The sequence below is a fragment of the Lynx canadensis genome, chromosome F1 (genome assembly GCF_007474595.2).
Source record: "Lynx canadensis isolate LIC74 chromosome F1, mLynCan4.pri.v2, whole genome shotgun sequence".
NCBI classification, from domain to species: domain Eukaryota; kingdom Metazoa; phylum Chordata; class Mammalia; order Carnivora; family Felidae; genus Lynx; species Lynx canadensis.
In genome coordinates this window covers 68,794,389-68,821,315 of record NC_044319.2, presented here as the reverse complement: position 1 = coordinate 68,821,315, position 26,927 = coordinate 68,794,389, and the positions used below count along the sequence as shown (strand labels likewise).

Below are 26,927 nucleotides of genomic sequence, written 5' to 3'. Positions count from 1 at the left end.
GACACGTGGGCACGAAGAGCTGCACTGGGGTTGTAAGGAGTGACTGCTTATATACTGCGGGTTTGGGGGAGGTGAAGTCAAATGGGAAGTTTCCAAAGAGACTTCCATATGCTAAAGACTCCCAGGACACTGGAGGCCTAGCTATTGTCAAGCTAAGGTTGTTTTCCCTCTAGCAAAGCATTAAGATTAAGACTGTAGGGAGTTCCTGGAGAAACTTTACTTTGCCTGCCTCAAGTAGTGGTCACTGGGCCTCAGGCTATGAGGAAATTTAATTCTGCCATTTCCTTCTGCCTATCTCCCACATCAATAACATGTGCACAATGCTTTTCAGTTTAAAAAGTTGGGGCACCTGGGTGGCTCACTCAGTTAAGCCTTAGACTCTTGATCTCATCACAGGTCATCATCTCAGGGTCATGATGCTGAGCCCCAGAACGATGCTCTCAAAATAAAGAATTTTTAAAAAGTAATCTCCTCTCAAAGATAACCCTGTCTACACTGTACAGAGAGCATGACCAGCAGAGTATGGGTTTTCCCGTGTGGATCGGGAAGGCACCCCTAAAGCGCTCTTGGGGAAACGGGAAAGGCTGCTGGGACGCAGGACGGAACCAGGAAGCACAGGTGCGCCCCCCGGGGATCCAGACCACGCACGACTTCAGGACGGACACGAAGCCGATCCCGTCCGTCAGCCACGTTTGCGGAGCCAGTGCTGGACGACTAATACCGAACCCGCGCTTTTCCTGCAGTCTCTGGGGGACGACGGCACTCGTGAGCGCAGACGCTTGCAGCTTGTGCGATGCCAACTCAGCCGTGGGAGCTGGCTCCGCGCCCGCTGACAACGTTTGCTCTGGCACTGCTTACGGGGTGAGCGCCCCGCTCCGTCTGCTCGCGCCCAGACCTCGGGTTTCGCAGACTCCGCGGGAACGGCGGCCAGGCCCCCGCACCCACCTACGCTCCAGAAGGAGGCTGGCTCCGCGCAAGCGCGTCAGGGCACGCCCGCCAGCGCGCGCAGGCGCAGCTTCCCTTCCTGATCGCCTCGCCTCGTTCGCCCACCCACCTCCGGGAAGTCGTCTCGTCCGCCCCCCGCCCCCTCCACGAGCGAAACGTGGAATGCGATTGGCCGCTCTGGTTGTCCATCATGCCGGTCTCGTTGCCATTGGCAGCCGGACCGGCCGTCGTCGACCAGCGCCTGTGAGACCCTGCGCCACCGCGGAAGCCGCGATTGGCCGAGGCCTGGACCGCTGCCCCTCACTTCCGGCCTCCGCGATCCCTCCCCGCCGCCGCGCCGCCGCCGCCGCCGCCGCCCTCAGCCTCCCCGCCCCCCGCCCTTCCACCATGGCCGCCTCTGTGTGGTGTGGGGTGAAGCTGGTCCTCCGTGTCCACCTATAGCGCGCACTGCCTCACCCTCACCCCTGGGGGCCGGATCCCAAGAAGCCTCGCTCCCCAACCCTTGGGGCACCAGCCAGGAAGGTTTCCTACCCCTACTTCAGGGGCAGGAGTCCGCTTTCCCCCACCTCCTGAGGCAGGAGCTGAGGGTTTGCCCTGTTTCTCTTAGGGTCGGAAGTCAGAAAGGGCTCCCCTTCCACTTCAGGGGCGGAAGCCTCCCCTCCCTTTCCGTAGGTGCAGACCCCTACCCCGGCATACTCAGGGGCTGGCGGCCTTTCCCCAGCACTGCCACTGCAGAGACAGGATCTAGAGGGCCGTCCGCCTTCGCCTCCTCCACAGGAGCGGCCTTTGGGAGAGGAGGGCGGGGTGGACAGGACAGGGACCCTTCCCTCCCCTGCCCCACTCCCCCCTCTTGCCCCCAGGTCCTGGCAACCCAGAGTTCCTCATCTCTAGGACTTCCCACCCGTCCGTCCACCCCCTGGCCTCTTCCCGTCTCCTGGCAGCAGCCATGGAGATACCGAAGGGAAAGGGGGCAGCAGCAGCTGCTGCTTCGGGAGCAGCGGGAGGTGGAGGAGGAGCGGGAGCAGGAGCCCCAGGAGGGGGGAGGCTGCTACTTTCAACCAGTTTGGATGCCAAGGATGAGTTAGAGGAGGTAGGTGTGGGGGTGGGGGAGGGAGTTAAGACATTGGGTTGAGGAGGGGTACTGGAGCGGATGCGGGTCGGGGGGTCGGGGAGGAGGCCTTCAGGGCTTTTCTGAGGCAGCACAAACACTGCTCCAGACTTCCTGCTCCTGAAGGAAGGAGCGTGGGCCAACTTCCTGAACAGGTAGTCATAGCAACAGCAGTCACTAGGATGAAAATGGGGGGGGGGTGTTGATGAGGGAGGGAAACACCGTCCTGATCTACCGAGTTTATTTTTGACATTCCTTTCCACGCACAGACCACAGCTAGTCTTAATGTTTACCCTGCTTTGGATTTAGGTCATATACTGGGTTGAGAAGTGTGTGTGTGTGTGTGTGTGTGTGTGTGTGTGTGTGTGTAGGTGTCTGGGGGGCTGATAGGAGTTTGCAGCAGGCTTTGGAGCCTCCTGTTAGGTAATGCTTCATGTAGACACAGTCGGTTGACGGTGATGTTAACTGGGCATTTAGAATGAGCGAAGACCTAGGGACTAGTGAGTAACGTTTAGTTGGATACCATCAACTGCAGCAGGGCAGTGAGGAGGTGAATGGGACTTAGGGGACTGTCCTTCAGAACCAGATTGGGGCGCCTGGCTGGCTCAGACAGTGGAGGATGAGACTCTCGATCTCAGGGTTGTGAGTTGGAGCCCCACATTGGGTGTAGATGACTTAAAAATAAAACCTTAAAAAACATACATACATACATACAGAATAGGACTAGATAGGAACCACACAAGGGTGCTGAGAAAGGGGGTACACTGAGGTGATGCTGTGGACCTGAATGGGGATTCTAGACTACCAGCTACTCCCCCCATCTCCCTTGTTCCTCTTGCCTTGTCCTGACAACCCAGGGTTAATCGTGTATCCCTTTGCACTGCTACTTGGGTAGAGACCTGCTTAGGAGTGTGAGACCCAGAACTGAGACATGATTGCCAAACTGTTTTGTTTGTAAGACCTAATACATTAAACCCAGTGGTTGTCCTGGGATAGGATGAGTGCATTAGCAGGGTCTGGCTCTTCGCTGGCCGTTTCCCTGCTTCTAAGTTTGTCACTGCCTCACTGCCCTTTATCAGATACTAGAGGGTGGGCAGGCAGTTACGTGGAATTCATAGTTTAGATTTGAAAAACATGTTGGTTTAGGTACAGAATGGGAGAACATACACACAGAAGGTGGCTGGATATAACTTTGGGGGTTATCCACCTAGCCAGTGTCTGCACGCAGGCTGGTTTCCCATCATGCTTCTCCCCCATAATTCTGAGTGCTTTTAGATAAATCCAGCTTTTCTGCTGTTGCTTTTCTGAGCTAAGGTAGATATAATTAGGAACGTAAACAGTGCTTCTAAAAATAATGTATTCTCAAAACCAAAATGACTTTAGGATTGTCTGGCACTTTGAATTATCCACTTCTTTAGAAGGAGCCACTGTCATTGTCAAAGTATTTTTTGAGATCTGTGTTGTGGCACTGCAGCTCTAGAATTGTAGAAGGAAAATAGTTGACTGCCTTTGATCCCTCCACCAGTTTGGGTGGAGGGGAAAAGACCTCAAGGGCTGGATGAAAATCTGTTTATTCCCCACCCTGATTGCGAGAGGGCTCATCCTGCCTCTGCTAGTTTGTACTACAGGGTAGTATGGCATCCTGTTCTGAACGGTGATGTGTTTGCTGGTAGACTCAGTGATGTGGCAGGAGGGGGCCATAAAAGAGAGGAAGTATTTATTCGTTTATTTGTGCTGTTTTGGACAGAGTGAACTTTCAGCTGTTTCCAGAGAGAAGGGGGAGGGAGGGTCTTTCTTCTTTTCCTCCTATCCTTTGTGCTGTAGATATTTCCCAGCACGCCTTGGCTCCCCCCTTTCCTTCTTGGCCTTTGCCCTCTGCATTTGAATTTTCCAGCAAGCCTTGCCACTGTTTTTAACCCACGTGCGTGGTTCTCACTGGACAAGAGTGTCTCTAAGGACAAGACTTACTGGCTTTTTCCTCTGGGTCTCCCCATGGGTCTCTTCTGCACACAGAAGTTATCAAGACCTGGTGTTGATTGACAGGTCTCTGTTGGGTGTGGTTGTTTTCCATCACAGGCCCACCTGTCGCCCAGGAACACAGAGGTAGTTTCCTACCTGTGTATGCCTCCCGTGTGCTGAGTCAGATAGGAGTAAGACAGGATGAGGGAGACCCAAATCTGCCTGGAAGAGCTTATCATCTAAAGGTGGAGATAGCACACCCATAGGTGGAAAACAAAAATGACAGATCCCCTCAAAAACCTGGTGAAGGCAGGGAAGAGGCTGGGGTCCTTACAGCTGGACGTGATGAGGAACGGCCTCCAGTGGCCTGGAGTATGAGACACTGCCGAAGCGCATCCCAGGCAAGAGCCGTGACTCCTCCCCGGGGACACCGTTGGCTCCTTTCTTCTCTTCGGCTCTGTCCCTCTCTTTGAAGGGGAAATTCTTGCCCATCCCATTTCAGTTTGGGGAATGAGATAAAGATAGTGCCAAAAATTGGAGGCGTGTAGAACATGTGGCTCCTGGTCATCCCTCACCAGGAAGGACCTTGTCTGCTTTGAGGTCAGGCTGGGAGCAGGGCTGTAGGTCACAAGCCAGCACCCCCTCCTAGCCACAGATAGGCCTTAGGGTTAGGGATAGGTGGAGGTGCATCCCCGCCAGGTGGTCTCCGAGGAACAGTTCATGACCCTGTCTGTGAAAACTCTCCAGGGAACTGGCTTTCGGTCATCTCTCGTGTTTTCTCCTAAGACCCTCATGTCACTCACAAGTGACTCTTGGCTGTAGAATATTTGGAACGCAGCTTACTCAGTAACTTTCCTAATGTGGGCCCTCGGGGATTTGGTAGGTTGGACCATATCTTCTTTTCCTAAGGGTAGTGGAATCTCGTCTTTCAGGGCCACAGACTTCCCGTAAGAGAGCAGTATGTATGTATGTATTTATTTATTTATTTATTTTTAACTTTTATTTATTTTTGAGACAGAGAGAGACAGAGCATGAACGGGGGAGGGGTAGAGAGAGAGGGAGACACAGAATCGGAAGCAGGCTCCAGGCTCTGAGCCATCAGCTCAGAGCCCGACGCGGGGCTCGAACTGGCGGGCTGCGAGATGGTGACCTGAGCTGAAGTCAGATGCTCAACCGACTGAGCCACCCAGGCGCCCCAAGAGAGCAGTATTTAATATATACGTTTTGACCAGACTATATGTTCACCTTTCTGAGGGAAGGGAAACTGGGAGGTTAGAGGGATCTCTCTGACTCCAGTCTCAAGCTTCAGGTGTACTGGCAGCTTGGAAGGCCTCCCCCCACTCTGCCCCCACTCCATCTATTGCTGCTGTCATGAGGAACATGGTCAGGTTGTCTTAGTACTAGAAAAATCATTTCAGATGCTCCTAGAGATGGTAACTACTTACTCAGCAGTCTGAGGTGCTGTCACGGAGGGCTTACTCTGAACAGAGCCACTCTGCCAGCAATTGTTGGAAACTGCATGTATGATTCTGTCTTTACCAGGGGCCTCTGGGGGATTGTAGAGGACAGGGTATTGCTACTTGGCAGTAGGCATTTGACTTCTGTGGCCCTCTCTGAGGGGGTGTGGTCCTTCTGTCACTCCCAATGATTTGTAGTTCATTCTCCCATCTCTGTTGCAAAAAGTAATTTCTGTAGTCTGGGAAGAGCAGGATCTTTTATATTTCTGTGCCTGGAAAGGACTGGGGCCCGCATTTCTTTCCTCATTGCTTTTATCCATGCATCCAAATTCTGGACTCTCCCACTTCTACATCCTTAACTGGGCCTCCGTGTTCCAAGAGGCCACTTTTGTTTTTGACTGGGCAGTGACCCATAGGACTGACTCAAGCCTCTGAGTGGAGCTTAGAACATTAAGGAGGGGCTTAGAGAAACCTGGTTCTGTCCAAGGTCTCTGTGGTTACATCATAGCCAGAAACATAGCCAGCCCCTAGGGCTGTGTATCCAGCTTTGCATGAGGGTCTTGGTGCTGGGCCCATCAGTCAGGCCTCCTCCCACCTCCCCTACCCTTTACTGGAAGGCACAAGTTTACAGAGAGTGGTTAGGAGAGGAACCTGTACAGCCTTGTTAGGGACTTATCCGTGTCCTGTAGTAGGAGGGCTCAGTTTTCAGGAATCTTTAAAGACGTGCCATTAGAAGAAGTAGCAGGAGATGAGGGCATGGTCTGGTCTTCAGAGATGGGGTTGTGTAGTTGCTGAGCTTTTTCACAAATGGAACAGATGATAATTTAACTGAGGCTGCATGCTTGTCTTGTGTGATCCTCAGAACAACCTTGTGATACAGGGCTTTTTCTATTTTTCAGATCAAAAACCAGGGTTTACAGAGGCTAAGGAACTCACCCAAGATTGGCTTAAGGCAGGCGGGTAGTGAGGGGGTTCTTCTATACCGTGCTTGTTAGTTTACCCGTTCGTTAGCTGCTGTTTGACTTCTCTTGCATCGCTGATGATTCAGCAGAATCTTCTTCCTTTGAGTAGGAAGTAATATCTGGAACCTTAGGGTGCTGTGCTGCTCGTTCACCTGGGCTGGGTAAGCAGGGTTTAGCAGCTGGCGGAACGGATTCTCCAGCCATTGGTAACTGTCTTACAGAGGGATATAATTTAAAAAGGGAAAATCCACCTGTTTCTCCTTCCTTCTCCTTATCATGCGGGAGCTGGACTGAGAAATAATGGATCTCACAGCTCAGTTTTCATGTGATCTCACGGCTCCTTTTCACAAGTACACGGGTGCTGTCTGCTAAGGCTGAGCCTGCTGATCTGACCTAATTTGGAGGCTAGTCAGACCTGATGGGCAGTGAAGTTGTCATACCCTCAAATATGAAGGACTTTAGGCCTGATTTAGGTTGAAGTGTTGTGGCTGTGGGAGCTCCTTGCCTTAACACAGTTCTCTGTGCAACCTGTGTGCTCTTAGTCAGGGATGCGTGTAGGCAAACTTAGGATGGTGGTCAAGGGAGACACATGATTACCTTTCATTCCTACACCCCTTTCCGTTGTCCTTATTCATGGTTCCTCACAGTGCTTGCCGCGCAGCCCCTTGTCAGCAAGACACTTTGTAATGACTTCTAGGATCAGGGGAAGTAAATTGCCCGCCCTTGTCCATTTTGCCAGCATCACCATCATTGGGAATTGGTTTTCCTTAAATAGTTTTTGGGTTAGTCCTCGAGATAAAGGGTTTTTTTTCAATTTTTTTTTTTTATTTTTTAAATGTTTATTTAAATTTGAGAGAGACGACACGGCATGTGTAGGGGAGGGGCAGAGAGAGCCAAAGACAGAATCTGAAGCAGGATCCAGGCTCTGAGCTGTCAGCACAGGGCTGGATGCGGGGCTCAAACTCATGAACCCTGAGATCATGACCAGAGCTGAAGTCGGACGCTTAACCGACTGAGCCACCCAGGTGCCCCAAGATACAGTTTTAAAAGACTCAGGAAGTAAGTTAGGTGGTGATAATCGAGAGGCTCACTGATTTAATATGAGATACGTTTATCAATATCTTCTCAGTATTTAGTATTAAATGCTTCTTCAGAACAGGAAGTAGTGACTAAGGTCTTAGAATGTTGAGCGCGTGCCATGTTAGAGTTGGCCTTTGAAACTAGAGTAGCTCTTGGGTGGACTTTGATGCAGCTGTCCCCACCTTTGTTTGACCAGAGCCTCAGGCATGAGCTTGGCCTTTTCTCCATTAGTCCTTTTCTTTCCTCACACTCATTTTTTAAAATTTGTTTTGAGGCGCCTGGGTGGCTCAGTCGGTTAAATGTCCGACTTCGGCTCAGGTCATGATCTCGTGGTCCGTGAGTCTGAGCCCCACATCAAGCTCTGTGCTGACCGCTCAGAGCCTGGAGCCTGCTTTGGATTCTGTGTCTCCCTCTGTCTCTCTGCCTCTCTCCGGCTCATGGTCGTCTGTCTCTCTCTCAAAATTAAATAAATGTTAAAAAGATTAAAAGTAATAATAGTAAAAATAATTTTTTTTTAACTTTTTGGGGGGACATTTCAAACATTAAAAAGTAGAACAGTAGAATTCCCCTGGAGCCATCACTGCTTCCATACTTATCAGTCCCTGGTAATCTTGTTTTATCTCCCCCCAATCTCTGGATTATTTTGACACAAATCCAAGATAAATAATTTCATCTGTAGATACTTCATATGTATGTCTGTGAGGGAAGGTTTTGGGTTTTTTTTTTCTTTTTAAAGTATAGCCTCAGTGTCATACCTAAAAATATTAATAGTAATTTTTTTAACAATAAAATATTAATTGTTCAAATTGGTTGTCTCATAACTCCTTTTTATAATTGGTATGTTCAAGTCAGTACTCAGACAAGGACCACATGTTGCATTTGATTGATACGCTTTATTTTTTAAATTATTTTAATTTTTAAGGGTATTTATTTTAAATTTTTTAAGTTTATTTATTTTGAGAGAAACAGAGACAGCATGAGTAGGGGAGGGGCAGAGAGAGAGAGAGAGAGAGAGAGAGAGAGAGAATCCCAAGCAGGCTCCACACTGTCAGCGCAGAGCCTGACGTGGGACTCAAACCCATGAACTGTGAGCTTGACCTGAGCTGAAATCAAGAGTTGGTCACTTAACCAACTGAACCACTCAGGTGCCCATTTCTTTAATTTTTTAAGTTTTCTTATTTTAAAATTTAAAGCTTAGAGAAATGTTATAATACATAGAATTCCCATATACTTTTCATCCAAATTATTCAACGATTATTCACATTTGTCTGTATACATATTACTGTTTAACCTTTTGACGGTAAGTTGCAGCCAGGACACCACTCAGGGTTTAAACACTTCATTGTGTATTTCCTAAGAACAAAGATCTTCAGCTACATAACCACTGCTCTGTTGTCAAGATCAGAATATTTAGCATAGATATGTTACTGTCATAGAACATACTGCGGTATTCCCAGTTGTCCCAACAATGTCCATTATAGCAGTCCAGGACCACAAGTGGCATTTAGGTGCACTCTGTCTTTAATTCTTTAATCTGAGGCAGATTCTTAGTCTGTCTTTGTCTTTTACGACCTTAAATGCTTTTGACAGATCAGTTATTTTGTAGAATATCTCTCAAATTGGGTTGTCTGAAATTTCTTCATGATTAGATTGAGATAATGCGTTTTGGGACAGAAAACTGTACAAGTGCTGTTCTAGCCTTTTCAGTGCACCGTGTTGAGGCATGTGGTGTCGTCAGTTTGTCTCCTTACTGGGGATGTTGACTTTGATCACTTTGTTAAGGTGGTATATCCTCTAGAATTTCCTGTAGTTACTCTTTTCCCTTTGTAATTAAGTATTTTTGAACCCAAGTAAATAGTGTCTTGCATAATTTCACCTCTGGTTTTAGCACCCCTTGATGATATTTGCCTGACTCAGTCATTCCTAATGCATTTATCAGCTAGCATTCCACTGTCAAAGAGCTTTCCCTTTTCGTCTAGTTGTTATGTGAATATCAGTGGATTCTTATTTTATTCAATGGGCTAGGTTTTTTTTTTTTTTAAGAGAGCGGGAGTGTAAGCAGGGGAGAGGGGCAGAGGGAGGGAGGGAGGGAGAGAGAGAGGGAGGGAGGGAGGGAGAAAGATCTCAAGCAGGCTCCATGCTCTGTGTGGAGCCTGATGTGGGGCCCCATCTTAAGACTGCAAGATCAATACCTAAGCTGAAATCAAGAGTCGGACCCTCCACTGACTGAGCCACTCAGGCATCCCTATAATTTTTTCTTAATATTTATTTTTGAGAGAGAAAGAAAGCAGGAGAGGGGCAGAGGGAGAGGGAGACAGAAGATCCCAGCAGGCTCCCTGGTGTCAGCACAGAACCCGATGCAGGGCTTGAACCCACGAACTGCAAGATTATGACCTGAGTTGAAGTTGGGTGCTCAACTGACTGAGCCACCCAGGCGCCCCTGTTTTTTAAGTAAGCTCTATACCCAAGGTGGAGCTTGAACTCATGACCCTGAGAATCAAGAGTCGCATGCTGAGCTGACTGAGCCAGCCAGGTGCCTTTCCATGGGCTATGGTCTTAAATCTCTTTTAGTACATGGGTTTCTCCCTCCCTGCTTTTTTTTCCTTGCAGTTTCTATGTTAAAGAACCAGATTGCCGGTCATGGTTTCCACACTCTGGTTTGCTGATTATACCCCCATGTGACTTTACTTGTAAACTGGTAGTTAGAGCTAGGGGTATGATGAGGTTTAAGTTTCTTGAAAACTTTTTGGGGCCAGAAATACTTTGCAGGTGGTGGTATGACACACTCTGAACTTTTTCTCACCCCTTCGCAGAGGTTAGAAAGATGTATGAGCATTGTGACATCGATGACTGCTGGTGTCTCAGAGAGGGAGGCCAACGATGCCCTCAACGCCCACGTAAGTATATGCCCCCCGCCCCACTTCCATTGCTCCGGGAGCTGTGAGACATGATCCAGAAGATAAAGCACTTTGTGGCTGGGCATGAGGGACAGAACTGAATGTCTCAGCTCCCTGAACCAGGCTTCCCAGCTCCTCTCTCTTCTCTGTCTTACTGTGGGAAGCTGTCTCTTGGAACTTAGGTGTCTTTAAATAGCTTTTAAAAATAACTCCTAGTTCTGTAGTGACTTTTTTGTCTTTGCAAATTATTCTCTCATATTTGATCCTTTACATTTCCTAATCTGTGAGGTTGAAAGGATTTTAAATAGTACATGTAAAGGTCTTAGAGTAATTCCTGGCACATAGTGAATGCTTAGTATTTCCTTCTTATTTATAGCAAAATATTTTTGTTATGGCTTCTCCTTAAAAATACCAGAGGTTCAGTGACCTGCCCAAGGCCTATTACTCCATGAATGACTTTGCAGCTTCCTCCTTTCCTACTGAAGGCTGTTAAGGTCTGGTAAAGGTGGTACAGTAGGATTTTTTTTTTCCATTTTATTTATTATTTTTTGAAAATTTTTATTTTACTTTATTAAAAAAAAAATTTTAATGTTTGTTTATTTTTGAGAGAGAGAGAGAGACAAAATGTGAGCAGGGGAGGGGCAAAGAGAGAAGGAGACATAGGATTCAAAGCAGGCTCCAGACTTTGAGCGGTCAGCACAGAGCCTGACGTGGGGCTCAAACTTATGAACCGTGAAATCATGACCTAAGCTGAAACTGGATGCTCAGCCAACGGAGCCACCCAGGCACCCTGAAAAATTTTATTTTATTTTTTATTTATCTATTTTAATTTTTTTTAATGGTTATATTTATTTTTGAGACAGAGACAGAACATGAGTGGGAGAGGGGCAGAGAGAGAGGGAGACGCAGAATCTGAAGCAGGCTCCAGGCTCCGAGGTGTCAGCACAGAGCCCGACGCAGGGCTCGAACTCACAGACCACGAGACCATGACCCGAGCCCAAGTTGGACGCTCAACTGACTGAGCCACCCAGGCGCCCCTGAAAGATTTTATTTTTAAGTAATCTCTGCACCCACTGTGGAGCTTGAACCCACAATTCCAAGATCAAGAGCTGTATACTCCATTGACTGAGCCAGCCAGGTGCCCCTTTTTCCCATTTTAAATGCTGGCCTGTATTAAGCCTTGGAGAACGCAATAAGGGTCTGTCCTTTTCTTCCACCTCTCTCCTGAAACACATGCTTTATCACTTTTAGGAGAAGGAAATCATTAGGTAGAAGAGTTGATGATTCTCCTTTGCAGATTATCCAAGTTTTCTGGGAGAAACTGTATTCAAGAACTTTTCTCCTGTGAGTGACAACTAGTTACTTTCCTTCCTCATGTTCCAGGTGTGCAAAGGCCCCCCCCAGCATGAGGAAATCTGCCTGGGCCTCTTCACCCTTGTCCTCACCGAACCTGCCCAAGCTCAGAAGGTAAGACTCCCTGCTCTGAACTCACAGACGCTCCTCAGGTAGAATCTGGGGATATGGTGGAACTTATGGTTAGCTGACATAGTGCCAGTCCTGTTGGCCAGAGCTGGATCACCTTGTTCTCCAGATATGCGTACAGCTCCTGTTTTACTCTCAGTGAATTAGTCATTCTCTGACTCCTGTCCTTTCTCTATGTCTTGATTTTCAAGCTAAAGGGCAAGAAAAGGCATTTGTGACAATGGAAAAGCATTTGAAGAGTTGTATGTTGTAGAGTGATGGTCAAGGTTATGAGAGTCGGGACTTAGTCCAGAGAAGAGAAGCGAGCAAGTGCAGTCAGGTCCATTGAGAGTTTTTACCCAGTACTTTGCAGGGTCTGTCAGTGGAAAGTGAACAGAAAGCAGGCTTAACACTGCCATCAGTAGGATCTAACAGCTTGATGCTGACGATTGGTGCAACAATAGCGTAGTGGCCAAGAGAACCCTGGAGCCCACTGGGGCCAGACTTCCTTACGAGTACTGTGTGAAAACTAGTCTGGGGTCTTCACAGACAGAAGAGTCTCCTTTATGTGAAATGGATTAAGTGGGATCCTTCTTTGGGGTCAGGGATTAGGCAGGGTGATCTCTTCGGATTCCATTCTTTCATTTAAAAAAGTAGCGAGGGGCGCCTGGGTGGCTCGGTTGGTTGGGCGTCTGACTTCGGCTCAGGTCATGATCTCACAGTCCGTGGGTTCAAGCCCCGTGTCAGGTTTTGTGCTGACAGCTCGGAGCCTGGAGCGTGCTTCGGATTCTGTGTCTCCCTCTCTCTCTGCCCCTCCCTTGCTCGCGCTCTGTCTCTCTCACTCTGAAAAGTGAATAAATGTTAAAAACAATTTTTTTTTTTTTTTATTAAAAAAGCGACAAAATTCTGTCTTTTGCCTCTACAGAATTCCCCTTTGCAGCAGTTCTGTGTCCTTTGAGTCTTGGGACCGTGGTTTAGAAGGATATGTCTGGTGTCTAGCAGTGACTCTATGATACTAAGAGAAGAGGAGCTTGGAGTGGGGACACTCAGTATTCTTACTGGCCTTTCCTTGAACATGGGGAAACACATGCTCTGTGCCCGGCGCTCTGTTGGGCTCTATCCAGACAGGATCTCATTTAATCTTCTCAAAAGCCATATGAGGTTGGTGGCTCTGTCCCTTCTTTCCAAGCCACTCCCAGGTTACCTATAAGGTAATTAGAGGTCAAAGACATTGTCATTTGTTCAAGGAGTACCAAAGAATATCCTCATCAGGGACAAGGACAGGGTGCCCACAGCCCTCTGGCGTAGCGGCTTGAATTAACCTCAGGGGAAAGACGTGAGCATGGCAGCCTGATGTGTTCGTACTCCACCGATGCCACCTGGAGTCACATCCAGGGTGTGCGTAACGTGGAAGAATAGTGTGTACTCACAGGTCCTTGGCGTCCCAGGCCACTTCTGAGCTGGAACCTTGTTGAATTAAATTGGCATTTCATTTTCATACTGGATTTATCATCAAGACCCTTGAAGACAAATGAATGTCTCCAATTTAGTGGTTATAAACAGTAACGTGACCCGGTCTAGCTGCTCTATTTTAAAGAAATTGTTGGCAGAGATGGGGGTGAAGCGGTTGGGGTTAAGGTTTTGTTTTCTCTTATGTGGGCTTTTATAAATACAGTTAAAGTCTTGTGCAGTCACCTCAGTGCAAATTTGTCCAGTCTGCTGGGTTTTTTTGTTGGTTTCAGGTGGAATTGGAATCAGCTAGGGTAAATGAGTAAACCTCAGTGAAGGGGGCAGGATGTGCGTGGTATTTTCAGCTCTTTGCCTAGCCTGACAGTGAAAGGCCATAGGCCTCTGCATCATAAATGCTCATTATGTCATGAATTTGGCTGTCTAGACATGGCAAAGGGCTAGAGCACTTTGTCTTCTTTCTGCCCTGGGACAGCCTCATGAGGGTGGCCCAGATCCTTCCTGCCTTGGGTCTCAAGCTGTTTGACAGCTGCACCAGGATGGTGTTCACATGCTAGCCGTTTCCAAGTAAATCCCCTCTTTGGAACATCCTAGGCTGACAGGCCACTGGGTCAAGGCTCTTCAGACAGAGTAGGTGGAATCAGGGGGGTCAGAAGACATGGTTTTAGGGAAATGAGGAGCTAGCAGGTAGTGACTCATTGAGAGACCTTGAACCAGGTCAGAGTATGGGAAGAATGTGAGGCATGTCTCTGAGGTGCTTTGGTCCTCTTCCCTAAAAGGGTGATTATCTTGTGAAATCCTTCTGTCCTGAGGAAGTTTCAAGTCGGAGTTACTGGTGAGGACGGACTCTGATGCATTGTTTTAGGCATCAGCGTAAAAGAAGGGGTGTGTTTTCTAAGGGTTTGCTTGCGGTTAATTCTGTCTCTGGACCAGAAACCTCAGGATAGGGTGGAGATTTGGCTCCTGGATCTTCACAGGCCGAGAGATCGGAGGCAGGGGTGGTGGAGAGGTTGGTAGTAGACACTGAGTCTTGAGCACATTAGAAATCTGCTCTGGGAAAGCAGGAGCTGAATGAAGAGCCTCAGTCATTGCTGGCAGGTGGCAGGCTGGTGCAGACGTCAGGGCCAGCCCTCTGGGACTTCTTAGTGGGCGCAGCAAGGGCGGACTGAGCAGGTAGACAAGAACTCTCGGTTAAGGACAGAGCAGGCTGGCTTCGGGTGCAGAGTGGAGTATGTATGGGGTGGGTTTTGTTCCAGTTGTACCTTAGCTTTCATCTGCCCTCTCGGCAGCCCTTATGTTTATAGTTTTTGAGTGTGTCTGTTTCCTATTTGATGTCTGAACGGAACAGCTGGGAGCAGGCCTGGCTCAGGGGTTGGGGGGTGTAGGAGGCTGAGTAGGCAGGCACTAGCAGTTAGGAGGTGAAGGTGATAGGGGAGGGTGTGGCAGTTTCTCTTCCTCAGAGTCAAGGACCCAGGCCTTGGTAGTTCACGGTTAAGAAGGTGGGTTGGAGGCTGCCTGGGCCCAGCCTGGAGGGTCTGGGGCACAAGTGCTGCCTCCATGCCATCCTGTCACCTTTCCTTTCTTCTGAGACTCTCTGCTTCTCTTCTCTGGTCCCCAATGAGTTTTGTTTTGGGTTTTTTTTCCCCATCTACTTCTCTTCCAAGCCAGTCAGAAAACTGGCACAGGGGTTGGTGAGGCAACTGACAGCATCCGGAAGGGGTGCCCTGGTGCTCAGCTGCATGTGTTAGCAACGGTGTGGTTGGTAAGGCCCCACATGGCACACGGGATCAGGCAGACAGGATCTTCTGTCTTCATCTGTCCCTGTGTCTCCTGAGAAACTTGTCCTCCTTCCCTGTCCCGGGTCTCTTCTGCGCTTCTGCTCTTTATGGAACAGACAGGGCTCCTCTCTGGTGACTCTGGTCTCTGTCTGTCCTGACATGGATCTTCCTCGCCTTTGTCTCCCTCCTCCTCTGTGCCCAGCCTGTAAGTCACACCTCCAGGGCAGGGAGGCTCCAGGGCAGAAGCACCGTTTACCAACCACCACATTGACAGTAGCTCACTGGGTTCCCTTATCCATTAATTAATTATTCCCTTGCTTGCTTGTACTTCTTGTTTTTTTACTGTTAGCGTTTATTTTTGAGAGAGAGTACGCACGCGCATGCACACGCATGTGCACGGGGCAGGGGCAGAGACTGAGGGAGATGCAGAGCCCAAAATGGGGCTCCATCCCAAGAACCATGAGCTCATGACCTGAACCAAAATCAAGAGTCGGACGCTTAACCGGCTGAGCCACCCAGGCGCCCTCCCTTTTGCTTGTACTTTTTGATCTCAGATGGAGTCAGAGGATAATTAAATTCTCCTTTGGGAATGAAAAGGGTATGAAAAGTTGTGGCACAGGAGGGATCTTGAAGCGTTGGTGTTTTTATCAGATCAGTCGTTTGACTTACGGGCCGTAGAGGCCGGAGGAAGTAACAGTAGCTAAGGGCTCAGGAGTCCCTCCTATATCAAGGCCGGAGCGCAGGAGGAGCACTTCCCTTCCGGACACTGAGGGTGAAAGAGCTTAGGGATGTGGTTGTCTCACAGCCACCTTAGGTCCTCACCTCCCTCCCCAGTAGCCTCTTCTCGCAGCTATTTCTAGCACTGGCAGAGAGGTGTGACAAGCATGGAATCTAGAACGGGACTGCCTGGACTTGGATTCTGGCTCTTCTTCTGTCTCTTCAGTGACCTGGGGCAAGTTACTTTACTCCCTTGTACCTGTTTCTTTCTTCATCTGTAAGAACAGAGCTGGTAGCACCTATTTCAGAGGGTTGTTACGGGATTCAAATGCAACCATATGTGTAATATGGAGCGCAGTGTCAGTGCATGTTAGCTTAGCATATTTGCTATCGTTGTTGATGCCACTGGCTTTCCGAGGTAGGAGGTATGTTTCCAAGGTGCCCTTTGTGCTGAGACCCTGACAGCCTGGAGCTCAGTGGGTAGTGAGGCCTCCTGAGGCCTTCCTCTGGGAGTCTGCTCTCTCTAGAGAGAGGTGAGAACGCTCTCAGGAAGGGGAGCAGGAGCATTCAAAGATTGGCGTACTCTGCCTCACCTCTCCCAGGGCTGGGTGCACCTAAGGACCCCTCCTTTTTCAGTCTTGGCAGAGCAAAGGGCAGTCCAGAGAAAAGAAGAATGATGTTTAATTAAAGAAGTTCAGTTTGGTCCTGCCCTTTCTTTCTGGGGCCTTGGTCCCTGGATCCTTTACCCTAATGCTCCTAGCCCTTTGCTTCATCTGGCTGAGTCAATACAGGTCTAAAAACCTCTCTGAGGTCCTTTCTGGTCTGTTCAACCAAACCCATCCTGCAGTGACCTTTCACTGGCAGATGAAAAGCAGACGGCCTCCACCTGGTTTTGCTCAGCTTGTGGCATGAAACAGGGTGACAGTTTCTAAGAAGAGACATGGGGGGTCAAGGAGCCTTTCCTAGGAGGCTTTTCTGCCTTCTCGGAGAGTAGTTGCATTCCTTTTCCCACCGTGTGTGACAGGGCCAGGGTGGGGTTGGGGTGGAGGAGCCCTGTGGAAGGGCAGCATCCACAGGGGCCACTTGAATCCCATGAGTGGTATTTAAGGTGGCGGGGGGAGCCTGTCCTCAGCCTACCGGCTGCTCACGACCTTGCTTCTCACAGTGTTACCGGGACTTGGCTCTGGTGAGTCGCGACGGCATGAATATTGTCCTGAACAAGATCAACCAGATACTTATGGAGAAGTACCTGAAGCTGCAGGATACCTGCCGTACTCAGGTAAGGCCGGGAAGGAAAGAGAGATCCAGCTCAAAGACATGCTAGAGTTTGGATCCCCTCTTAAAGAGAAGGGACAGAGGAATCAGGGATAACATGCCCTGCCTTCGTACACCTAAACTGTAACGTGGTTGGATTCACCCTTTCCTCAAATTTGCAGGCCCTTCTCTTCATCCGTCTTCTCCTCTCCCTTTTAGTTGGTGTGGTTGGTGCGGGAACTAGTGAAGAGTGCGGTTCTGGGAGCTGACGGTGTGTGCATGACGTTCATGAAGCAGATTGCTGGTGAGTTGATGGCAAGGGTGGAAAGCAGAGAGAGGAGCCCAGAGGCTAGGTGCAGGCTGTGGAGGACAGTGAAGGGCCTTGGGGTTTCAGTTCCTGGGTTGCCTGGACTGTTTTCTCCTGAGACAGGCCTCTTCCGGCCACACAATGATGCAGAAAGCAATGGAAAAATCACAGGGCGGGGGGGGTCTCTTGAAGCAATACGTCTTGCCTTGCCTTGTTTTCCTTCCTGCCAAACTCAGGGCATGATGTAGAATAGTTGGCCTGATTTGGCCAGTCCTTACTCTGGGGTTTCATGGCATGTTGGATCAGGAAGGATCTGGAAGGAATGGGAAGAGAGGGGAGGGCAAATGATTTGTTCCCGTGACATTGTATGCGTTCAGAAACCCAGGTATCTTCCTTGGCTCCACCTCTACATTCCAAACTCTTGCTTCCAAATATTTATGACATCTGATGGGACCAGTTTGAGGAAAGAACTATGTCACTGGAGAGACCCTGACATTTAGGTTTTATTATCTCATTGGCATCAGTGACATCAGTCCGAGTCACTGAATATCCAAGAGGCCTGTCCATGCTGCCTCTTCTCCCCAAATCACATGTGTTTGTTTCAGAATGACCCTGCTTTGCTATCTCCTCATTCCCATTGGTTCCTCGCTTCCTCTTTAAGATTGTCTGTAACCCTGGTGCTCCTGTTTTGATGTGCATAAACCTTACCCTGTGTGATATGTGACTATGTGGACACTGACTTTTTTTTTCTTTTTTTTTAATGTTTATTTTTGAGAGAGACAGAGCACAAGCAAGGGAGGGTCCAGAGAGAGAGCATGAGCCAGGGAAGGGCAGAGACAGAGAGAGACACAGAATCTGAAGCAGGCTCCAGGCTCTGAGCTCTCAGCACAGAGCCTGACGCAGGACTCGAACCCACAAACTGAGAGATCACGACCCGAGCTGAAGTCAGACACTCAACTGACTGAGCCACCCAGGCACCCCTTGTATACTTTTTTTTTTTTTAATTTTTTTTTTTTAATGTTTATTTATGTTTGAGACAGAGAGAGACAGAGCATGAACGGGGGAGGAGCAGAGAGAGAGGGAGACACAGAATCGGAAGCAGCCTCCAGGCTCTGGGCCATCAGCCCAGAGCCCGACGCGGGGCTCGAACTCACGGACCGTGAGATCGTGACCTGAGCTGAAGTCGGACACTCAACCGACTGAGCCACCCAGGCGCCCCTCCTTATATACTTTTAAATGGGTGAATTTTACAGTATGTGAATTGTACTTAATTACAAAAAAAAAAAATTTAAAGTATGGAAAATTATGTCTGTAACTTACTTCTAAATAGTTCAAGAAAAAAAGTACTTTTCTTGCAAATTTTCTGTAAATTTTTTTAAAAGTTTATTTACTTATTTCGAGAGAGAGCGCACACACATGCGCACAAATAGAGGAGGAGCAGAGAGAGAGGGAGACAGAATCCAAAACAGGCTCCAGGCTCCAAGCTGTCAGCACAGAACCTGACGCAGGGTTTGAACCCATGAGTCATGAGATCACGACCCGAGCCAAAGTCGGATGCTCAACTGACTGAGCCCCCCGCAGGCAGCCCAACACTGACTTTTTAAATTAGGAAGGAGCAAGCATGATGGTGTGCTGGCTCCTTTACCTCCTGGTGTTTCCTTTCCTGGTTTGGTCTTCCTAAGTCTCCGCTTCTCATCCTCGGACTTTGGTCTGGCATTGCCACATGTAATTTTGCCCCAGAAAGTTCCATAGCAAGCACAGAAGACCGTGGCCTGTCTTGTGCCTGAAACAAGAAACCCTTGGCCTGTGATGTGCCTGACTTGGTTTGGGACACCCTGATGCTGGATGGCCACTGTCACTGGCTGCCTGTATCTCAGGCCCTGTTTGAGAAGTCACCCTTTCTTCCAACCAGGGGCTCTTCATGTCTCTGTCCTAGACATTCCCTTTCCAGGGTCAGAGTAGTCCCACTCCAACCCCCAGGTTATAGAAAAGTAGCAGCTCTGGTTTCTGGAAAATTCTAGAACCTTCCTTTCCTTTCTCTGTGGAAGCAAAGGGGAAACTTCAAAGCATGACTGAACAGAAAGCAGGTGTTCCAACACTCAGAACCTCCATGATGGGATAGCAGTTAGGGATGGAGAAACAGGATGGGTGAAGAACTGTGTTGGATTAGTGGACTTGCTAATGAAAGCCATTCTCGTTGTTTTCTCCCCCTTTGAAATCAGGTGGAGATGTTACTGCAAAAAATATCTGGTTGGCAGAGAGTGTCCTGGATATCCTGACAGAGCAGAGGTAGAGTCTGCCATGATGGGTACAGGTGTGGGCGGCCTGAGAACACCTAGGGTTAGAGAGGGGGAGGGAGGGCAAGTGGAGGAATCAAGGGTATGGTATGGCCCAGGGGATTAAGGGGTGGGGAAGAGGTCTTTGCCAAAACATCTCAGAGCCCAGGAAAAACTAGCTTCATCTGATAAGGGTTTATTTTTGATCCAGACCTCCTTGGAATGTTTATCTTTGGGGGGAGACATGGGAGAATGAGCTCAGCAGAGTGGGGCCAGCCAACCACTCGGGCCTGGCAGGTACCCCTTTTCTCCCTTCTGAGGCTCTCCACCCAACAACCCCTGCTGTCTTGAGATGGGAGTGAGGAGGTAACGGGCCCAGGAATTCTGCTCAAGTTTGCACACAGGGCTGGGGGGCTGCGGTGGTAGAGGACGTAAGGGGGACACGCTGGGCTTCTGGCCAGTTCTTTCTTTTTCCCATCAAAGGACCAGAAATTTTATAAGGGCTGTTCCGTATTTGAACTTGTTGGGGGCAAGGCCTCCTCTTGGTCTTCTGTTGCTTGACTTCTGAGTCTGTTTTGTGTGAGGCCACCACAGTAGTCAAATGTCCATATTTCCTGTGGTTCAGAAGAACAGACTTCCTCCCTTATTCACACTTGTTCTGGGCACTGCCCCAGCGGAGAGCTGGGTCAGGTGCCGTGCAGCGCCACCTAGTGCCCTGGGCTGGGCTCTCCGCTGCGGCTCCGGCTCAGGCACTTCCATTGGTGCCGCTGCACAGCCCGGGAGATCCTAGCACTTTCTTGCAGGGTGTCTGTGCCTGTCTGGTGTCCTGAGTCCAGTGGTCTCACTTTCTTTTTCTCTTTATTACCCATCCCAGGACTCAGTTACATTCATCACCTTTGCTGACAGTCTTCCTAAATGATCGTTCTCATTTTGTTTCTGTTCTGGTACTGTAAAGCTGCATTTTCCTCATTTGGGCAGTTGGGAGTGGTCTCCGTGTACAGGTGTCACATAACTGCCCTACCTTTGCTCCTACCCCACAAAAACTCAAATCTTTTGGTGCAAGTGAGTCCCTAGATGTTTAAAACCATCTTCTTGGGATGCCTGGGTGGCCCAGTCGGTTTCAAGTGTCCAACTCTTGATTTCAGCTCAGTCATGATCTCACGGTCCTGAGATCGAGCCCAGTGTCAGGCTCTGTGCTGAGAGCGCAGAGCCTGCTTGGGATTCTCTCCTCCCTCTGCCCCTCCCCCACTCACATGCGCGCTGGCTCACTTGCTGTCTCAGAAACAAAACAAAACAAAGTCTTCTTCCACATCTCCCCTTCTCCCTCCTCCCCAAGTGTTTCTAGGGCCATGGAATTAACAGGTAGCACATGGGGGAGGGCCTCCCCATTGTCCTTGGATTCTGCGTTCACTCTCTGAAAGGAAAAGACCAGAGTCTTTTAATTAGGTGTCTTGAGCACTTTTCCGGAATCAGGATGTTGCCTGGTTGGCTTAATTAAACTTGTTTCTCTGGTTCCCTGGCTTCCAGCAGGGGTGCCAAAGGCCTTATAAGTACTTGCTTGAGGGAGATAGCTCCCAGTTTTGGCACTTTGAGACAGCATTGGAGTTTTTGTCCTCTCCCCACTGCCTTTCTACCCTTTTGAAAGCAGCAGGGAGCACATTACCCCCTTCCCCCAGGGAAATTTAAAAACTCCTGAGGAAATAGGCTTTGCCATCCAAAATCATGTTCTTCTTTTCAGATTATGATTTAGGGCAGGTACCTCATTGGGAGTGGGAGCAGTGGCCAGAGAGCCAGGGAACCCTGTATGGCATGGAGGGCCGCTCATGGCAGGCACAGTGGCAGGGCTGACACAGTGCACCCTAAAGCCGCCAGCGTTCTCAAGGTGTCTTAGCTTCTGGAGGTCCTCATTCCACTCTGTAAGAACTGCTGGCTTTGGGACACCTCTAGAACCTCTTTCCCCATTCTCTGGGCTGGATAGAAGCTCTGTCCCCAGTACCTCGCGTGGTGCTCGGCACACACATGACAGGTGCTCAGTAAATGTTTGAACGAGTGCATCGGTGAGCAAGTATTTGATTGGAAGCTCAATAGTTCTGTGAGAGAGATTGCTTTCAGTCAGCGCTTATCCCCATTGGGCGCCTGGTAGAGTGGTAGGAGGTCGTCCCTGCCTGAGCCAGTTGGTAGTCCAAGATGGTCACGAGCAAGTAGTCAAGAAATCAAAGATCCTCCTCCCAGTGTCAATCGTTGGACATTTCCGAGGCCCCAGAACCAGTGTGGGCGTGAACTGGGAGGAGGAACGAGTCTGGACAGAGCACAGATGCCAGGTGTTCCCTCCCCCACCCCCCACCCCCCTTCTGCAGGGAATGGGTGTTGAAGAGCAGCATCCTCATCGCCATGGCCGTTTACACGTACCTCCGCCTCATCGTCGACCACCACGGAACTGCCCAGCTCCAGGCCCTGCGGCAGAAGGAGGTGGACTTTTGCATGTCGCTGCTTCGCGAACGGGTGAGGGCTAAGACTGTGGGCAGGTGAACCCTAGGATGGGACACCTGTGTAAGTTTTGTGAGCCGACCTAGGCTAGAGATGTCATTTTGGGGAGATGGGGATGGGTCAAGGCCTGGTGTTTTTCCATCATTCCGAAACAGAGCAAGGGAGAAGGTGGGAATCTGCGTGGAGCAGCTCTGGCTGCAGGAACTGCTGTCCCTGGAGGAGGGATTTCCAGGCCCTCTTCATGGACACTGTTGTATACCACAGACCCCGGCTGCCCATTATTATGCAACCCCCCCACACCTGGGTGATGGCCGTGGTCAAGTGGGATTATGAACTGTCCACTCCGAGATCTCCCAAGAGAGGTCCCAGAGCTCTGGTCTCTAATGCAGTAGCCACTCCCCATATGTGGCAACTTAAAGTTAATCAAAATTAACTTTAAAGTTGAGTTCCTTAGTTGATTATCTACACACATTTCAAGTGCTCATTAGCCCTTTTGGACAGCACAGAGATGGAGATCATTTCCATTACCATAGATTGTTCTGTTGGACAAGGGGAGTTTGGGGAAAGGTGTTTGGGGCTTAGCTTGCCTGTCCTGTCCTTTTGGAATTGTAGTCTCTCGATCTGGGTCAAAACCATCCTGGGAGGAGAGAGGAGTAGATTCATGTGAAAGTCAACAGGGCTTTAGTAGTTACCAGTAACCTATCCTCCTTATGTCCATCCCCGGCTTCCAGCTCTCTCCCCCAAGCAGCTGGGAGCCAGTCCTTTGGTGCCAGAAGAAATCCTCTGGTCCCTTCGGCCCTCTTTCCTTCCTTCCCTAGAACGAGCTGCTCCTTGGTCCTCCCTGCAGCAGGTAAATTATCCGTGTTTTCATTCTCTCTCCTGTCCCCCCTCCCCTCATCAAGTTCATGGAATGTTTGATGATTGGCCGGGACCTCGTACGACTACTTCAGAATGTTGCCAGGATACCAGAATTTGAACTGCTTTGGAAAGATATTATCCATAACCCTCAGGCCTTAAGTCCTCAGTTCACAGGTAAGGAAGGGCCAGGGCATCCTGCCCTTGAGAGGTGGGAGTTCGGAGTATGTGCTGAGTGAATCAAGAGGGCAGAGGCTGGAGGGTAGGAGAGGCTTTGGCAGCCAGAAATAGGGAGCTTGGGACAGGGCAGGTTTTGCCAAGTCCAGCTGGATGTGGGGGTGGCAGGGGTCCAGAGCAATTCTTAGGGTTCCCAGACAGCCCCTGCCTGGCAGACTGCTGCTGCCATTGGTCCCAAGAAAAACTGAGGCAGAGCCGTGATCCTCCTCCTCCTCCTCCCCCTCCCCCTCCAGCTCTTTGGCTTGGGAGGTGAGCTGATGGCCAGTTTCCAGGCTCACTGGGTCCAGCAGGGGAGTCAGAGGTCAGCTCGTGAGACTGAGTCAGCAGAGGGGCTGGGATTAGCCCCGTAAGAGAGTGCTTCTCCCTGGGATCAGTCTTGCCTCTGAATTCCAAGGATCCAGCCTAGCCAAAATTCTGTTCATGAGAGGGAGTCTTGTGTGCCTCTCCCTGACAAAGTCCTTTTGAAAGCTGTTTCCCCTTTTCAGGGTCCCTCCCCACCTCCAACACGCACGCATGTGCACATGGAAACAGTTGTCTGAGCCCTGGAGAGTCAGGAAAGGAGGGGAAGGTCCTGGTCCTCCTTTATATTGTATTGCTCTTATATTGAACACGTGTTGAGTTGTTTTGAGTGCTTACGTGTGTGCTAGACACGTGTGTTGATTCATTTAATCCTCAGGACAACCCTGTAAGATGGATATTTTACTTTCCATATTTACAGATAAAGAAAATGAGGTTCAAGGAGATTAAGTAATTTACCCAAGGCCACAGCTAGTGAGTGTCAGAGGCAGGATTTGGATCCAGGTCTGTCTGACTCCAGAGCCCGTGCCTATACCACAACCACATTAATCCCAGGACCCAGGGATGGGACCATAAGGAGCAGAAAGAGAGGCTAGGGTTTCCCATGTTTTCCCCTAACTTTCCCACATGTTGCCAACTGGATATTGTGAGTAGGGGGCTCTGAACGGCCAGGAACAGAAAAGAAGTAATATATCTGGGTCCTGGGGATGGTGGTTGGTTGGAGCAGAACATTCAGATGCTGATTAGAGCCCCCACTTGTATCTGTGCTTGACCTCTCTTGGTCTGGTCTTAGAGTTTCCCCATGAGCAAGACCACTGGCCATAAGTACCTGGCCCAGGTTCCCCACCTGCCTTCTACTCCTTCTGGAAGGTCCTCAGGCTTCTCTCTTTTCTCTTCCCTTACATACTTGGTCCAGGTATCCTGCAGCTTCTTCAGTCCAGAACGTCCCGAAAATTCCTGGCATGTCGTCTAACCCCAGATATGGAGACTAAGCTCCTCTTCATGACCTCCCGGGTAAGCTAATCTTTTGCAGCAGGAGCAGAAGCTGCAGGTTAGCTGGGCTTCTTCCTCCAGCCTGCAGATGCATTACCGTTGAGTGCTGGCTGGCAGAGTGGTGGCCAAGTGGGTACCCGATCTACCTGGCGTTGGGCAGGTGCCATGAGCTGGGGATACAGTGTTCAGTAAAGGAGGTATAGTTGGAGCTCTTGTGACGCTTTCAGTCTATCTAAAACCATCGCTAAACCAAAAATTATACACAAATTATGTAATTCACAAATGTGAAATGTGAGTAAAAGCGTCTAGAGAGGTGTTCATTCTGGAAAACCCACCATTCCTATGGCCAAATGTGAATTCTCAGGAAGAGCTTTGGCCCGGTGGTTTCCAAACATGGCTGAGTTCTAGCAGGATTGGGTGAGCAGCATGTTAAATATACGTGTCCCAGGATCCCAGTCTCCCACATAACCTGATTGAGGAATCTGTGTTTGTTTAACAGAGTTTCCAGGCAACAGCTCCTCTACAGCCAGTCTGGAGTTGGGGAGCCTTCTGGCCTAGTCTACTTTTGGTTTCCTGAGTCATCCAGGAGAACCGCGCAGATCAGTGCAATCCCATGTAGTAGCCACCTTCGGGTTGCAGTTTAAATTAGTTAAAGCTGGGGCCACCTGGCTGGCTTAGTTGGTAGAGCATGTGACTCTTGATCTCATGGTAGGGTCTTGAATTCAAGCCCCACGTTGAGTGTAGGGATTACTAAAAATAAATGCCAAAAATAATTTAATAAGTGAATTAGTTAAAGCTAGGTAAAATAAAAGATTCCGTACCTCAGTTGTGTCATTGCAGAAAATTCTATTGGACAGCGTTGGTCTAGACATATCTTTCTTTTTAGCCTTTCTGCTCTCTGTTTTGGTTGAATTTGGGGAATAGAAGAGGAAAACCAGATCTCTGCTCTTACTCAGTGTTGCTATTTGTAACCACGTTAGAGTCTGATTGGGGGAAGGAATTGCTGCGAGAAGCTTTGGAGAGTCTGTGTACCTGGGATAGTGACCCTTTAGTCACTCGACATCAGAAAGCTTTTGGTCAGCTTTCTGTCAGGCTCAGTCCTTGTTCTCGAGGAACATTCCTTGCTGGCCACAAGGGGCTTGCGAAAATAAGAAAAGATAAGAAAAGTGCTTACAACTGGAGCCTCAGTGACTGGAACAGGAGGAAGGAACCAAAATCCAGCTGCAGTCACAGTTGGGGGCAATTGGGACATTAGGTTGGTGGCAGGAACGAAGGCAACCCTGGCACAAGACGTGAGTGAGGAAGGTTCTTGGCAACTTTTTTCAGTCAAGGAAGATTTAAATCAGCAAGTCTTCCTTTGGGAAGGAAGGTCTCTCCTGAGAAGAAAATGTGAGTTAGTGAATGAGTTGAAGCACAAGATGGAAGTGTAGGTCACGCCTAGTGTTGAGTGGTCCTCCCGTTCCTCCGCCCGAGACCCCGCCCTTCCTTCCAAGTTCCTCCAGCGCCCCCTTCCTCCAGGTGCGGTTTGGGCAGCAGAAGCGCTACCAGGATTGGTTCCAGCGCCAGTACCTGTCAACCCCAGACAGTCAGTCTCTGCGCTGTGACCTCATTCGCTACATCTGTGGGGTTGTCCACCCTTCTAACGAAGTGCTGAGTTCAGATATCTTGCCCCGATGGGCCATCATCGGCTGGCTCCTGACAACGTGCACGGTGAGGGGCTGGGCTGTAGGGTGGAGGCTCTTGGGTGGTGAAGGGTCCTCGTCCCTTGAGTCTCCCATATTTCCTTGCTTCTTCCTGACTCTTGGCCTCCTGACCCTAACCCAGCAGTACCCCTTCCTTCACTTTCTTCCCACTGAGTGTCAGCCTTTGTCCTGCTTAGGTTTGTCCCTCTGGAAATTGACTACACTCAGTATTTCCCATCTGGGTTTGTGGTTGGATAGGTTCTCTGTCTTTACTGCTGGTCCCCAAGCCCAGATTTCTGAGGCCTCCCTATCTTTACTTTTAGCTCCAAGAACCATATATGGTTACTCCTCTGAATGGCTCCTTCCTCAGATTCAGGGCTTGTCTCAGACCCTCACTTCCTAGGCTTTTGGCATCAGCTTTGGATACTTGTGCAAACCAGGGGAGCCATTTCTTTCTCAGCATGTTCCTATCTGTTCCTTAGGTAGGGAAGCTCCAAACTGTCTGCTCTCTGGCTTCTACCTTCTGACCTCTTCCAACAGAGTTCTCCTCCCCCTGTTGACTGGGTCCTCGGAATGTGCTGATTCAGACACAATCACAGGCTGTTCCTAGGGGTCCTTCAGCCGGGAATGTGCCCCAGGAGCCCAAGAGGGGCAGCCTAGGCCCTGGTCTGAGTGCTGTGTCAGCTAGGCCCCGTTCTCCTTTTCTAG

At 49.4% G+C, this 26,927-nt stretch overlaps 1 protein-coding gene across 1 annotated transcript in view; it reads left to right on the top strand.

The window, feature by feature from the left end:
* Nucleotides 1–1,293: 1,293 nt before the first annotated feature.
* Nucleotides 1,294–26,927, top strand: part of INTS3 (integrator complex subunit 3) — a 38,226-nt gene continuing 12,592 nt past the window's right edge. Inside the window, exons 1-10 of the mRNA XM_030302417.2 lie at nucleotides 1,294–2,035; nucleotides 10,325–10,408; nucleotides 11,792–11,875; nucleotides 16,997–17,110; nucleotides 17,305–17,389; nucleotides 19,615–19,681; nucleotides 22,026–22,170; nucleotides 23,058–23,187; nucleotides 24,461–24,558; nucleotides 26,056–26,247. Coding sequence (XP_030158277.1) covers nucleotides 1,892–2,035; nucleotides 10,325–10,408; nucleotides 11,792–11,875; nucleotides 16,997–17,110; nucleotides 17,305–17,389; nucleotides 19,615–19,681; nucleotides 22,026–22,170; nucleotides 23,058–23,187; nucleotides 24,461–24,558; nucleotides 26,056–26,247 — 1,143 coding nt within the window. The 5' untranslated portion in view covers nucleotides 1,294–1,891. The remainder of the gene's footprint in view (nucleotides 2,036–10,324; nucleotides 10,409–11,791; nucleotides 11,876–16,996; nucleotides 17,111–17,304; nucleotides 17,390–19,614; nucleotides 19,682–22,025; nucleotides 22,171–23,057; nucleotides 23,188–24,460; nucleotides 24,559–26,055; nucleotides 26,248–26,927) is intronic.